We start from the raw sequence: 15,613 nt of genomic DNA on the forward strand, positions 1-15,613 counted from the left end.
CTTCTATTATAAGCAGATTTCTTTTCTGCAGAAAATAGAGGAAATACTCAAGTACACAGTACCCAATCCTATTTTATAGCTAGGTATCTTAATCTTCAAGGTCCTGAACTCTGCTACCACAGCATTTTCATCAAGTTCTTTAAGAAACAACTGCAGTCCATAATGTCTGAATTCCAAAAAACACCCCAAATGCTCATCTCACATGCAAATACAACTTTCCTGAAACTGTAATGGAAGTTACACACACTGGTATCATGACAAAATTTGACCTCAGCCTGCCTTTGAGAAGAAGCCTGTAGCTCCAGCGGGGTTTTACAAAAATGCTGCGTCACATCAATAAAACATTCCCCCTCCACCTTTTCTGCTTATGTTGCATGATGTCTGCTCACAGTGACAGACCTGCTCACTTCATGATTTTGAAGGATCTGCTTTTTAGATACACCTGTTGATACTCCTTTTAAGATACTCCTGTTTTCAGCACTAGTAGCAGTCACCAGACATTGGCCAGACCTGACAGAACAGGTGCTTCTCTTCTTTAACCACATTGTCTCGAGACCTGAAACAGCCTTACAGTACTCAAGATGCATTTCTGCCTAGAGTCATCTTTTATATCTAGTCTGTAACCTTGCATTTCAGGTCTTCAAATCAGAAGACCTGAATCAGAATCACAGACCATTAAGGGCTGGAAGAGACCTTAAAGATCATCTAATCTCAACCCACCTGCCATGGGCAGGGACACCTCCCACCAGACCAGGTTGTTCAACCTGGCCTTGAACACTGCCAGGGCTGGGGCATCCACAACCTGCTCCAGTGTCTCACCATCCTCACAGTAAATCCTTTCAGATGTAAGAATTGCAAAAATCCTCTTAACTAATCTGACAAATTAATCACATACTCATATTTTTATTAAATTCCTCCATCTTGCCCCAGTGCTATGTCTGTGATGGAAGCTCATCTCTCAGGGGCACAGAACAATCAATTTAGTGCTGAATTGAGTGCTCAGTGGTCCTGTGGTGCTTCATGGGGTAGCAAACACACACCTCAAGCAGTGAAACATTCAGGTCCAACCTTCTCCACAAGAAATTCAGAAGTAGGCATAAAAATATACCATATGTAATTTAAAACTACAAAGGAATTCTTATCTCCTCTGTTTAAATATAAGTAATAAAGTCATCATGTATTACCAAATCTGAATAATACAAATCAACACGTTTATTAAACATTAATTTACAAGCATATGTACAAGTGAAGCAGCACTAAGCACTACCTTGAGTCTGGTTTTTCATGAAATTTAAATATAATATTGATTTACTTTCAACTTTTTCCACATTAGTCTTACATAAACAAATTACATTTCCTGCATACAAATGTAAAACTAAAAGTATCTAAAATATAAGGCAAATCAAATGAAAAAGAAAACTTATAAAGCATTGTAATGGTCTATTTGAAACATGAAAGAGCCAGAATGTTGGTGAAACTGGACTTTTTCAGTTCAGAAAAAACAAATAATCAGCATACTATCAGTCAGTATAATGCAGACATGCAGTAGAAGAAATATCATTGCTTTCAGATCAAATTTAAGACAGTACTCACCAGTTCTTTCCTAAGTTGAATAAAAAACTGCTTGCACTTAAAAGAAATTTTTACAATCTTCAACCTAAATGAAAAACAAAACCACAGTCTTAAACATTTCATATATTGAATCATGGTTAAAGGCTTAAATACACCTACTGAAAATATACTTTCTAGAGAGAACAGATTTCCTTTCCATGGACAAAAAATAAAGAGATCAAAGATTATATAAAATAGTTTGCATAATTTGAAATTTATGAGCTGTGTATTTACGTTATCCACCAAATTCACTTGTTTACATCCCAAACCCAAGGCAGTTGCTAATTTTGATACCTTTTCCCCATTGCAAAGCCCAAAGAGCTTTTCTATCCTCAGGTCATTCCAGGCAGATGTTCTCTTTTCTCAGGCTGCTTTCATTATCCCTTAGAATATGAAAAAATCCTTCGAACTTCACCTGATCCCTGAAAAACATTCTTTCTCTATGTTCTTACATGTATTTAAATATAACCAGAACGTGTTTTAGTAAAATAGTTAAGATAAGATGTAAGCACAGAGATAGGACTCACAACCTTAAAAAAAATTATCCCACTATTAGGAGGAAAAAAAATTTACAATAATACATGAAAGGGAAAAATCTGCCCAGAGACGTTCACTTTTCAGGTTAAATCTATGGATATAACTCCTTTGGATGGTCACTCTAATAGGAGTTACATAAAATGGGAAAAGACAGGCTGCGTTCTTATGATACACTTCTTCAAAGAAATGCAATATGAGGATAGTTATATATTTTATTAAATATACAGGAGTATCACCTTGGTGAAGTAAAAAAGTGAGGTTCAAACTGTAAAAAGAAAATCATAGTAACTTTTGTTACTTGAAAAATGAACAAATGATAAAATACTGCAAACTGACTGGAATTACTACTTGCCTATTTATCACTTGCTGAATAAACAACCCTTTAGACCAGGAGAAGCAAAACATTAACAGACACCTAAGTTGGATATCTATATATAGAAATTATCTTCTTAACTAAATCAAATAAAGACATTTTTCTCCAGGGGATTATTCAGAGCAGGAACCTAAGTGGGCTGTCCTAATTTGCTGGGAGAGTCTTTATCTGAAGTAACATAGACACTCCATGAATATTAGTGTTTAAATTATGGTTATTTACATATTTTCCCATTTCTTTTTTCTTTTCCAGCCTTGCCATTAGTTTAACAGTTAACAAGAAAAACATTAAAAAAAAAAAGCCGCAGCAATAACTGTCCTATTTGTTAGTTGGGTTTTTTTTAAATTCTTAACAAATTCTTGCTATCAGAGTTAGTTTCTCAAGGATTTGAGACTTACAGGTGAGTTACATCTTATCTACTGAAATCAATTATACCCCTGGCAATATACCAATCTTCTTAGAACCTCCTGTGACAAAAACCTGATTAAGGATAATGTAGGATGGGTCTTATGTTTGCTGGATAGGACATACACTAGTGATTATTAACAGTCTGACTGTGGGAAAAACAGAAAAAAAAATTAGACTATTTAGGCTGCAGCTAATCAACAAGCATGTTATTACTAATTTTTCCAACACTTTGGTTTACAGTGCAATTAAAAGAACATTTTAATATATACCTTTTCTAAAAATGGAGCTCCAAATACTTTGCAACATATCAGATTTACTTAGCAATTATTCCATTTATAAAAACATTTACTATCTCTCACTCTCTGGGGTTTCCTCTTCTGCTAAAGAAATTACTACCCTTGGTGATTTACAAACTCAAAGAGAATAATACATACGGGGTTTTAATGTCATCCCATAATTTTGGCTTTCAGAGGGAGGTCAGCTGACTTTTAAGCCTGAAACCATTTGGAACAGACTCAAAGCTGTAACATTAGCCAATGAGGTCTAATTCAACTCAAAAGAGTGACCATTCAAGTACAAAGAAATGACTCAGCAAAGCTATTTCAAAAAAAATACAGCAGATGAGAGAGTTCCTATGCAATGCTAATATCCTGCTAGGCACTGAATGAGCATATCCATACTCAGCCCAAGGAAAAGGCATCCTGTCTCTGCTTCCTTTCTCTGACTGTTGGTAATGCTGCATATACAAGGAAAAGCGTAAGAACAGGCAGGCATCAATATTATTTTCCTGGTAGGATTTTTCCATCTACAGCCACCTCAGACATCCTAAATAAATAATATATCTTTTTAAATGAAGAGAAATTTGAAATCCTAGTCTAAAATGCAGATTGTACTCGAACATGTGGAAGCAATCTCCTGATACCAAGCCCTGGCTCTCACAAGGGCTTTGCAACCCTAACCCTTGGGAGGGTGAGAAGGCAGGACATGAGCAATCCAGCAAATTTCTTGAGCAAGACCTCTTTGACACAGGTTCTGGACCAGTCACCCAGGGAAGATGCTCGAGGTAGCTCAACTCACAAACAAGAAAGGATTGTCCAGATTTAGTAGCCAAAGACAAACAGGGCTCCAGCAGCTGGGAGATGGCCAAGCTAAAGATCTGAAAGGAAGTGGAGGGATGCAGCAGACTAAACCATGGGTTCAGGAGAGGGAACTCCAGTTTGTTCAGAGCTCTGGTGGGCAAAATCCCACAGAAGCTGCCTTTGGGTTACAGGAACAGAGGACAGGTAGTCAGTCTTAAAGGACAATCTTCTCAATCCAGAACAATCCTGATGTGCTAGAAGACATGCAAGCATGAGAAGAGGTCAGCCAAGATGCACTCAGAACTGCTGACTGGGCTCAAACACAAAAAGAAGTGTACAAGATGTGTAAGCAGGATCAGATGACCAAGGAACAACACAGTATCACCAAATCATTGAAGGATAAAACCAGGAGATCCACAGCACAACTGCAATTGCAGCTGGCACTGGATGCAAAAGGCAACAAAGCTTTCCAGAGATACATCAACCACAAACAACAGGCTAAGGAAAGCACATTTCCAACTGCTGGAACAGGTGGTCCAGTAACAAAGGAAAGGCTCTCCTACTCCATGATCTTCTCCTTTGGTCTTCAATCTCCTTGGATTCCCAGGTCTCTGTGCCTTGTAGCAAAGTTTAGGGAAAGGAAGAATTATATACAATACAGGAAGATCAAGTTAGGACACATGGATAAAATGCAGCGTCCTTTGTTTTCCTCTATTCCTCACTTGTCTTCCTCCTGTTTAATTTCTCCCCATGTTCAAAAGGTTCATAAAAAGCCATTTAGATATAATATCAAATTAAGACTGAGAGGGCAAAAACATTTTACTTGAGTCTTCTCTAAGCAATACAGTTAAATCATTATTTCCTCCCACATACATGCATTTTTATCCTCTCACTTGTCTCAAAATTCAGAAGTACTGAAAAACAGGTATCCAAATATCTACTATACCTATAAAGCACTAGAAAGACACTACACAGCTCCAGCTGCATAGAAACAAGAAAAAGTGGGAGCAAAAAGAAGTAGTATCAGTACTAGTGGCACAAGAGCAGCAGCATGATTATGGATAGAAAGAAGAGGTAGTATGTCTATTATTGACCTATATTATGGAAATTGGTATTTCGGATTATTACTTATTACTCATAGCAAAAGAAAGCCTCTAATAGGGTGAAATGGGGAAGGGTGGTTCCTTTTTTTTTTTTTTTTTTTTGTAAAGACCAATTATGTTGGAAGTATAGTCCTCACAGCAAGAAATTAATATCCCTGGTGTCAGCTGATATGGTTGAATACAAAGAAGAACTGTTTAGGTAATTACACACACACAAAAAAACACACTAAGAATTTAGATCAGCATCCCTGGCATGCAAACAATATGAAGCAGAACTCAGAGAAACCTCCAACTTCCATTAGTGACGTGTAGCTTAATTACGACTTAGATTGTAAGTACTCAGTAATTTACCAGTGCGATTTACAGAACCTATTTCTACTATTGCTGTTTTCCCAAAAATAACAGCAGTAAAATCAGACTGAAATAAAACCTTCCTGGTTATTACAGCATTCCATTTATAAAGCAGCCTTAGCCCAGAAATGGCTCCAACATCTCAAAACTCACCGCATGAAGGATGTCTTTCCTGGAATATGTCACTATTGTAAGGGCAGGTCTGACTGACTGGTACAGTAGTATCAGATTTACCATTGCAAGCTCCACTTTTAATTTACCCATTAACCATGAAGACTAGAAATTTAAATGCTTTGTAATAGTCTCAGTTTTACTTTTCTTCAAAGGCATACAGGTAAAATGTTCACCACGTTCAGTACTGGCTGCAGATAACACTCTGATATAGCTTCATTTTTTCTTTCTCTACAAAAATCAACTAAAATTCTACCAATGACACTGTTTCTCAGCTTGGTAAACCACAAAATATGTAACTTCCTACAATGAACCTTGAGACTAAGCTTAGCACAGAAAACCAGAATATCTCAGAAATTCACTGGGTTGCAGAAAAGATCAAGCACACATCAGCAGCAAACAAAAATGCAAAATCAGTGACAAATGAACAGTTCTGATCATTTCTCCTGAATGAACAACTTTTGTGCCTGGCGAACTAACGTCTGCTATGACAATCTTATATGACTGACTTCACCTACTCAGAATGCAGCTATAGCAACTCAGCAACACAAGTAATAAAGCTGTCAAAATGCACTCCAAACCAGCAAATGAAACCAAGGGAAGGTTACTTCTGCAGGAACTAAGAAAGGCATTTCCAGAAAGGTGACATAACTTCTGCAGAGCACCACAGAGGTTACAGAGTACTTCTAAAGAATTTCGAGACTAAAAGATTCTCTGCAGTAAATGCACTTTTTTGATCATATAATGAAAATGGTCATTTACAGATGAAGAGATGACAATATCCTAAATGCTCCACCTCAGTTATTCACAAGTACCATAACTACATTAAATTTCAAGCACACAGTAAAATTAATTTATAGGTCACAAAACAGGTAAGAGCAATCAATCTCTAGCTAATATTTTTCAATTCAGCTGTCTCTTTCAAGACTGTATGCTAGACCATCACACTGGCCCTGGCTATATAGTCAATTTAAATATGCTTGCAAACTCCTGAAGAAAAAAAGTATTTAAAATTCATTACAGTTTTATTAGAGTTTCAAGCACAGCATGCAGACCAGGACAAAACCCCCCCACAAAATTCCCTATGGCACATGAGATAAATAATTTCAATGCGATATGAAACAACATAAGTGTCAGTCTTTTAAGAGAGGTAAAAATATTTTGAAATAGCAAATAAAAACATTAAACAGCTGTCCTTACCACTGAAAGGTGTTAATTCGTACTCGGTTCTTAAAAATTAGTATTCCACCTGACATCACTCCAATCATTATTTCATTGTTACTCTGATCCTTTAAAAGAAGAGAGACAATTACTTGAAGAACAGTATAAATATCTTTTGAAATCTCATATATATTCATTCTCATCTCTCTCTAAATACACAAAATAATGTGGAAGGAAATGTGTTTTAATAAGACAAACAAGAAATTAAATTATTCCCTCCTATTTAGGACAAACCTGAATGTTTGCTCTGAGTTCCTTATAAGCTACCACAAAATTTTAATTTCTCAAGTTAGATCTTCTGTCTTTCACCAACTTTGATGAAATAAATACGAGAGTATTCTGGTTTATTAAGAATAACAGCACTAATAGACTGGCTTGGCATTTGCTACACTAAAAGCAACCAGCAATTTTAATTCTTACTTGAAAGGAAATTACAATCTCAGAACACAGAGAGGAGAGAATCTAAAACAAACAATATTGTAAGCATATATAAGTAGCACTTTTTTCTTGAAATATCTTTGTACTCTAATCAATCACCTGCTATAGAACTCTCAATAGAGCATTCAAGGCAACAAAGCTCAACCTGATTAACACAGAGATAACTAAGCACAAATATGAGCAAAGAAATACCCTCTCTATAGTGAAACAGTGGATATTCAACTAGTACATCCCAGTTAGGCACCTAACAGGATAATATATTTTTCTTTTATTTTCTCTTGCAAGCAAAAGCCAGGAAGGTTTGCAAAAAGAAAAGTGTATTTTTCCATAGATCTCAGAGGAATACATTTTTACATTGCAACACTAGTTCATCCAAACTTACCCTTGCATAGTGCAATTCAACTCCATAAAGTTCTAAGGTACGTGCTGTATTGAGATAATTGAACTCTGCTTCTGCAGGAGACAACCCTCTGAAAGAAAGCAGCTAAATCAGAAGTGTTCTAACAAAACCTCCCACATCAAGCTCCCCAGGTGAGTGCAGACAGAAAATCTGCATTTATTTTACTACTTCTATCCCCACCCTGAAATCTGAATTTCCTTTCTTATGATAAACAGACTGTAACCCAAAAATTTTAACAGAAATTTGTACTTCCAAAAGAACAGAAGTCTTGACGAGAGCCCACAACATATTTTATTTTAATGCACTTAATCATTTAAATGTCTGTAGAACTATAGAATCTGGAAATTAGTTTTACAATCCTGTGTTTGGCATTGGTAATTTAAATTACCATCAATTCATTCAAATGTCTTTAACGTAGCTAAGAGAATTTTTCAAGCCTCTATCTGAAATTTAAGGTAACATTCAGTAGTTTTGAAAGCACACATGACCTGATCAAGCAAATGTTTTATAAATATTGCTTACATTTTGTTACATTTACCTAACAAAAGGCACTTAAGTTCTGAAATAGGAAGGAACCATCACTGGAAAGTACCACAGCATTACATACTGAAAAAAAAATATTTTCCATTGCTTCGTTGCCTTTTCCTCTTTCTGAAAGGTCAGAGACTTGCACACAGGAAAGAGCAGATATTGAAGAAAAGGACTTTGTTACTTCTAAAGTAACTCTTTTACTGGAGAGAGCATCATGAAAACAAAGCCCTTATACTGAGAACATTTTCAAAAACTGGAAAAAAATCTTAAAGAAAATATATCTGGCTAAGTTAATACCCAACATAATATGCATAAATACTGTTTTCAGAGAACCTTTAACTTAACATGTTCATGATTTCACTAATTTAGATACTTATGTTTTGTATAGACCATCAATGGTATTTATTATACAGGTATTTATTCTAGAAAAAGAAAAATCACATTATCTTAAGAGAAACAACCAAAACCAATCAACCAACCAAAAAACCCAACAACCCACCCACCCCTAAACCTTTAAGAAAAAAATACTATTTTGTTTTATATAGCACAGCATCAGCAGTCAGGATTTGACAAAGTCAGTATCTTCTGATGTAAATCCTTACATGTGCTGCTGATGTAATTTTGCTATTTCTTTTTCAAAGTCTTGAGGCTGGCTAGGGATGAAAGAATATTCTGAGAGGTAGCCTGGCAAGTTTTCTGAATGGTTGTAGTCTCCCAGCTCGGCTAAAATATTAAAAAGAGAGGTTATTGTTTATCACTGATGTACTTGGCATTGTGCAATGCCCCCAAATTCACATGAGTTTGCTCCCACATAATTTATGATCCACAGCAAAGAAAAATACAGAAGACATTTAGACTCCCATTTTCCCTTTTGAATAAACAGTCACATTCTCAGTGAATATCATTGTGATTTAAAGAGGGCTTTGATTATGCACTTATGAAGGGACTTCATAAAGTGTTTAATTTTTAACAGACAAATTAATCCATAAATGCTGTCATTACAGCTAGCACTAAGCAGGATATATATAGAGGATAGTATTCAATATTCTCTAATTATTTCAGTTTTGCTTGTTTCCATGTGATTACACAATTTTATTATTTTAACACTACAACTGCTATTTCGTCATGAAGATCTGCAAAATCCAGCTACTCATTTTGCACCAAAATACATTCAGAAGCATTAGAAAAATATTTTTGCACATTCAATTGTATGTATGAAACAAAGTACACATACGTACACCTACACTGAAACTATTCTACTTGAAACTACTAAAAAGTGTGTTTACATAACTCGTAACACTTTCCTAAAATTATAAGAAATAGATTACAATCAAATTTTCAGAAAACAACATATAAAGAATTTGCTTAAATTCTTTGAGGCTTTCTAACCACAGTAGAAAAAAATTGAGCTTTAAATATCTGCAATCCATGTAGCAGATCGACAGTGATAGATAAGAAACATAAAACGAAAAGAGGAGAGATAACAGTAAATATCATGATCTGGGGTCCTGGGCAGGACTAGCAGCACTGACAAGGCAGATGAAGGCACTTATTGAGCAGGAGGATGAGGAAAGGAAGGGAAGGTCACTTGCATCACCACAAAGAGATCCTTCTTTAAATAATTTTAAAACTAGAAAATTGGACCAGGTTTTATAACAGAATATATTTCTCGCTGAAATCCAAGAGTACAGGACTGAGATCTGCTATTTATATGTATTTATAAAGAATCCAGGAAGTTTATTACTAGGCAGATACAGGAATCATTAGATGGAGCTCTGTACACTGACAAACTTAGTAGCAGCATGATGTCATGGATAAATGAAAATACAGTAAACTGTGCATACCCACCACTTCTGTAATATTTCAAAAATACCCCATTTTGTGTTCTTAAAACCCTAGAACACTACCAAGCTTTCATAACTACTGTTATCAAATACTTCATCTCTTCTAAGACAAATCCCTATGGCATGGCAGCACTTGCAGTACATTTTTCAGGCAGCTGAAGTGTGAGAGTTTAAGAGAAACTGTTCTATTGACTGACCTACAAAAAGGTGACCTCTGAGCAAAACCATGTATAAAATATGACATTAACATTACTATATATTTTTAATGAAAGTATTAACACAGACACTGTTTCTCTGATATGTACTAAGTATGCAAAGTACTAATGTGGATGTAAGTATCTTCAACAGTAGAAAAACACTTGAATGTGAATGAATATATTGGGATTGCTTCATTTCAGCTTTTGAAGAAAAACTGAGTGAGGAAGAAATCTCAGTTTTCAAGATGCATCTATGCACTGTGTGGCTTACAATTGCAAAGACAGGTATTGAACTATTTGGCCAGATAAGACCAGAACTCCTTTTTCCACACCTATTTGGAGGTTCACTGCACAGTATGTAAAAATGTTCTAGTGTCTTAAGAAATACTTTTTAGTATCATTCTCAAGGCCACAATTCCATGGCTCAGAATGCACAGGAACAAAGGAGTATTGATTTGGGGTTTTCTAACAGCGTGGCTTTAAGTATTTTTTCCATATCCAATTCAACAAAACATGCTGGGGGAGGACAACCAATCAATGTCCTGAATCATGAGAAAATTAGCACCATGCCTACAAACACCACAGTATAATGCTATACAAAGTGCATTCTTTAGAAACTAATCAATAAGACTTTTTATATATTTCAGGACTAACAAGTACATGAACACTAATTATACTTACATTGAACAGCATAGGAAGCCAGAAGAGCAGCAGTATTATAAGGACAGGGCAATCTGTTTTGTTTTTAAAATGATAAATAAATAAAATTACATATTTCATATGACATTTGGCTGTTTTGAAAACCCTAGTCTTTTATAGTCTATGGACTAATTTGACAGGTAATTATTATAAACATTTCCACTTGCATAGACAGTGATTTATTCTTAATGTTTTTATTTTTGCAGGCAAAATCTCCCATTATGAACTTTTCCTTGACCAGATTTGCATTTAATGCTTAACACAAGAAAAATGTCTTACCTTCCAGTAAGAATGTCCTGCTTAATTTGCAAAAAGTACTGGTACCTTATTTAGAAAAGCAAACAAAAAACACTACGATTAAAATTAAAATTATTCCATAATTTTTCATCAATTTAATGTAATTTGCTTTCAGTCACTGTAAAACTAACACTTGACATTTTGCATGCTATTTCCTTAACTCTAATAGGAAAGAAATTAAACTTTGCTTAATAAACTAATAATACAACTTGGTAAATTAAATGACTTACAGCCTATGAAGTTATACTTTGTATTTCAGTAAAAGGTTACAAATTTCACATTTTTCATGCTTTATACAGCAACCACAAGTTGAAGTTTGCATCTGTGTATGGAGGTACCCTCATAAGAATGATCTGTACTCCACGGAGACAGAATTAATTTATTCTGAGTATTTGATACAGCTGTGTTTTCATTTATATTAATTATTCTTAGTATTTTGGAGTTACACTGTTATTACTAAAGTTGAGCACTCTATTATGTCAAACACCTCTCAATTAAATTCCCTTGGGCTTCTAAAGTTTTCTTTAAATTATGATGTGAAAAAACCTTATTTTAGAAATTCATCTAGTTTTTTCATGCCCACTCTTTCAAGTCAAGAAACAAAAAGAACAGCCAAACATTTAAAAACACAAACTACTTCCCACCAAACAAGAGCACCAGAAACACGATGACTTAAAAACTCCAACAAGCCTGAAAGCACAAAGACATTTCCCTCTAAATTACTTCCTTTGTTTCTCTAACAAACCCCAAATATTTTGTTAAAGTCTCAGAATGAATCTTTTGTTCATTCAGTTTAGTTCCTTCATATTTCACTCACAGGTTTTAGAAAATTGACAAAACATCAAGTGGCAAATCACACCTGCTACACAGCTTCACTGAACTAGAGATTGCAGTGGGGAACAAGATTTATCAAGGTGGCTGGATGCTAGCAAAAGCTTAAACTTTCAGAGCAAAAATCCCTGCAACAGAACATAAAAGCTGCAGTAGAATTTGTCTCCACTAACTTTTAATTTTTTTAATAAAAGTGTCACTGAGTGGCAAATTCAAACATCATTCCTGCTTTCTTATAAATTTTAACCCTACATTATTACTATTATAATAATCACCTGGTTTCCTTTGTAGTTCTGATTCAAAAACTGGGCTATACCCACTCATTACAAACACCAATAATACCTAAGAAAAGCACTAAATATTAAATATTTATTTCCCAACAAAAACTTCAACTAAGAAATTAAAGCCAAAATATATCACTTTATTACACATAACATGACTTCTCCTAACTGTGCAGTCTTCAGAAAGTGGATTATCTACCACTTAAAGTCTTACACAAATATTTACAAATATTCACAGAGAAATCCAATTATTTACAAGCTATATAACAGTAGAAAGGTAAAATGTTACATGTTTATAAGAATATGAGGGAAAACATTTGTGAACTGCCAAGCAAAGATTAGTCCATGTGCTCAACCCCTACAAAAACATCTAGAGATGCTTTAACTGACCAAAAAGGCAAGAAGCTTAGTTTAAAAGGTATTAACCTCAAGAAGTTAAAACTTAGACATTCTACAGTCTATAGAGATCTCAAATACTTCAAATACTTAAAATGCATATTGAAACAAAAAAAATAGATAAAGCAAATTTCTTTACTGATTAATAAATGCAAAATTCTTTACTGAATAATAAATGCATTACAAGTTAAATCTATATATTAAATGGATATGTTTCACATTATTTTCTTGAGCATCTCTTCACAAATATACAGATGCACTTCCATTTATTTGGGTTTTTTTAGTATAAAGCTTTATTTCAAGTATTTCACGGTTCTTAAAGGACATCTTGATTAAGGGACACCAAGCAGAGTTCATCTTCTGTCCACTGTTTTCAATGAACAGTGAGGTTAATGGCTTGTTAGCCAACCACCAGTTTGAACACTGAAGCCTCACATATTATTGAGCAAAATGGGAAATCAATAGAAGCTTTAGCAAAGCAGATCTGCAAAAGACTGAACAACAGACTCCACTAAAACAACAAAGGCAGCACTGCATGACCATGCTTTCATCTTGCTTATATAGCTATAGCTAGAAAAGGGCAGGACAGAATTATTGCTAATGGAGTCAACGTTAATAAGCAATTCTTCCTGCCACGAGGAGCACTAATGAAGCTTCATTCCCTGCCCAGCCAAGTTCCTGAAGCGCAGCTCTCCAGCGCACTCTGAGCTCCCGCTGACCTCTCCTGACCCGGGGCATTCAAACCTGCCTCGCTCACGTGAATGCACAGAGGCCTAACAAGACACTTTCCCTGACAGATCTTCATACTGCTTCATGTGTTAGGCCATTCCTCTGTTCTCATGGAATTGGTAAAAACTGAGCATTTTGGAACAGTCTCAGCTTCAGCTGGAATTGTCAGAAGCTTGCACTTTCTTTTCCTTCCCTTTTTGTAGGTGGGAATACTGATTACGTGAAAGGACCCATATTTATGACATGGCATTCTAACTTCACTCCAAAAAAGCCCATGGATAATATCTCTCTCTTTATAATAATTCCAAATACAAATGAGTTTTCTCAGGGGCAATTAGGCCTATTAGCAAAAAAGGCAGAACTGACCTAGATACAGAAACCATACATTACTTCCCATTTAAAAGAAAGCTGTGTTTATAGCTTTGTATTTAGAGAATAGCACTTCCCCAGTTTTCTCCTTCTTTATGGTTTACTTCACACTGATCAAATTTATCCTTTTTTTCATGTCTTCAGGAAGATTACATATTATCCTTTAATTGAAAAAACATGTTTTTCATGATTCATTATTTTGATAGAGTAAATTGCCAAATATTCCTAAATATTTCAGTAAAACAAAGTCTCATGCAGAATTTCTGGGAGCCATTTTAGAGAATTCTGTCTGCATAGATACGTGCAGATTTTTGTCCAAAATACGACAAATTAAAGGCCATGATAAACAAATGTGGACTCAAATTGTCACAGTTTTTGTACTCAAGTTTCAAAAGCTATCCTCAATAATTTTTTTGAATGGGGCTGACCTGTTTTCAGAATGGCCGACATCCAAAAATTCCAATCTGTCAATTCATGCCATTTTTGTAGAGGGCCAGAAGTAATTAAAAATATAGAAAATTTGAGGCATTTCTTCAGGGACTAATTGCAATTCACAAGCTTCTGATTTTGATTCCCACTGAGCATTTTCTTCAACAGATTCCAACACTCTGCTATCAAAATAAACTTACGTGATTTAAACTACAACTCCAACCACAGAGAGAGTAATTTTATTCGTATTAAGTAGAAAACTGGGGAGGAAAACATGCAGAATGCTCAGCAATTTTTTAGTCACAAAGGGGAACACTTGGAAGGATAGAATTAAATTTGTACTTCTGGTAAATACTGGGATTAAGTTTTTCCTCTTTTCTCCATTTTCCCTTTTCTGTTTCTACTTTGTAGCGTTTGCTTCATGTAGTTACTTCACTTTGCATATAAATTCATAAATTTATTTACAGAGGCTTTTTGTTATATTGATTTGGTACAACTGCATAGCTCATATCTGTAATTATTAGACAAAACTCAGAAGTTTGTACATACAACAAGAACGAGTTAAAAGAAAATTTTGATGTTATACTTTGAAGAAATTAATGACTCTTCTAGAGAAGTCTTTTATTGACAAAGCAACCAGACCTACCTTGTATATTCCTCTTGGAGCTTGTTTGGGTCACCTACAAAAAACTTAACTCTGAAGTTCAGACTGTGAGGAGATCCTCCTATGGTCAAGAAAAGTTATTTCTAATTAGTCAGGGCACCCTGGAAAAATAGCATAATAACAATAGATGAATTGACAAAATACATACATTACTCACTTTTTAATTGTTTCCTGATAGGTTTGTTTGGATCCAACCACCTCTGGAAAGAGACAAATTGTAACAAAAACTTCAGAGAAACAAAACCCTTCACAGCCTTATACATCAACAAACTGGTGCTTTTTTTAATTACTTTTTACTTGGTCTTTTACCAAAATGCCTCACTGGCATACCCAGGCTTATTACTGATTCTGGAGACATCACCACTATCATCAACAACTGCTACTGCTCTTCTTCCCCCAAGATTAACCTATGTTGTCCAGATACTGTTTTACAGCAGTAATTCCCCTCTGAGTTGCTTCCATGATTGTCACAGGAGCCTGAGAGAGATCAGAACCCAACTATGCTGTGTTTAACAACTGTCAGCTGCTCTTTAAGAAGAACTACCTAAGCTAGTGAAGAGCTCTAAGCACGCTCATTTACCCAACTGAGAAGTTTATTTGTTTAACTACTTCAGTACTTCTGACTCTGGATTTTGTGAGTCTGCCACATACAGG

The 15,613-nt window shown here is 35.1% G+C and overlaps 1 protein-coding gene across 2 annotated transcripts in view; it reads right to left on the reverse strand.

Moving 5' to 3' along the window:
- PTPN4 (protein tyrosine phosphatase non-receptor type 4) overlaps window positions 1-15,613 on the reverse strand; it is a 108,866-nt gene that overhangs the window by 45,460 nt on the left and 47,793 nt on the right. For both annotated transcript variants that reach the window (XR_014616323.1, XM_084209662.1), the window contains exons 4-11: window positions 15,117-15,159; window positions 14,942-15,020; window positions 11,243-11,287; window positions 10,946-10,998; window positions 8,826-8,946; window positions 7,675-7,762; window positions 6,834-6,922; window positions 1,594-1,657 (exon numbers count right to left, since the gene is read on the reverse strand). Coding sequence is in view for 1 of the 2 variants with exons in the window: in XM_084209662.1 (XP_084065788.1) it covers window positions 1,594-1,657; window positions 6,834-6,922; window positions 7,675-7,762; window positions 8,826-8,946; window positions 10,946-10,998; window positions 11,243-11,287; window positions 14,942-15,020; window positions 15,117-15,159 (582 nt within the window). In the remaining variant the exon portion in view is untranslated. The remainder of the gene's footprint in view (window positions 1-1,593; window positions 1,658-6,833; window positions 6,923-7,674; window positions 7,763-8,825; window positions 8,947-10,945; window positions 10,999-11,242; window positions 11,288-14,941; window positions 15,021-15,116; window positions 15,160-15,613) is intronic.

Source organism: Fringilla coelebs (genome assembly GCF_963513975.1).
Source record: "Fringilla coelebs genome assembly, chromosome: 7".
Taxonomy (NCBI): Eukaryota; Metazoa; Chordata; class Aves; order Passeriformes; family Fringillidae; genus Fringilla; species Fringilla coelebs.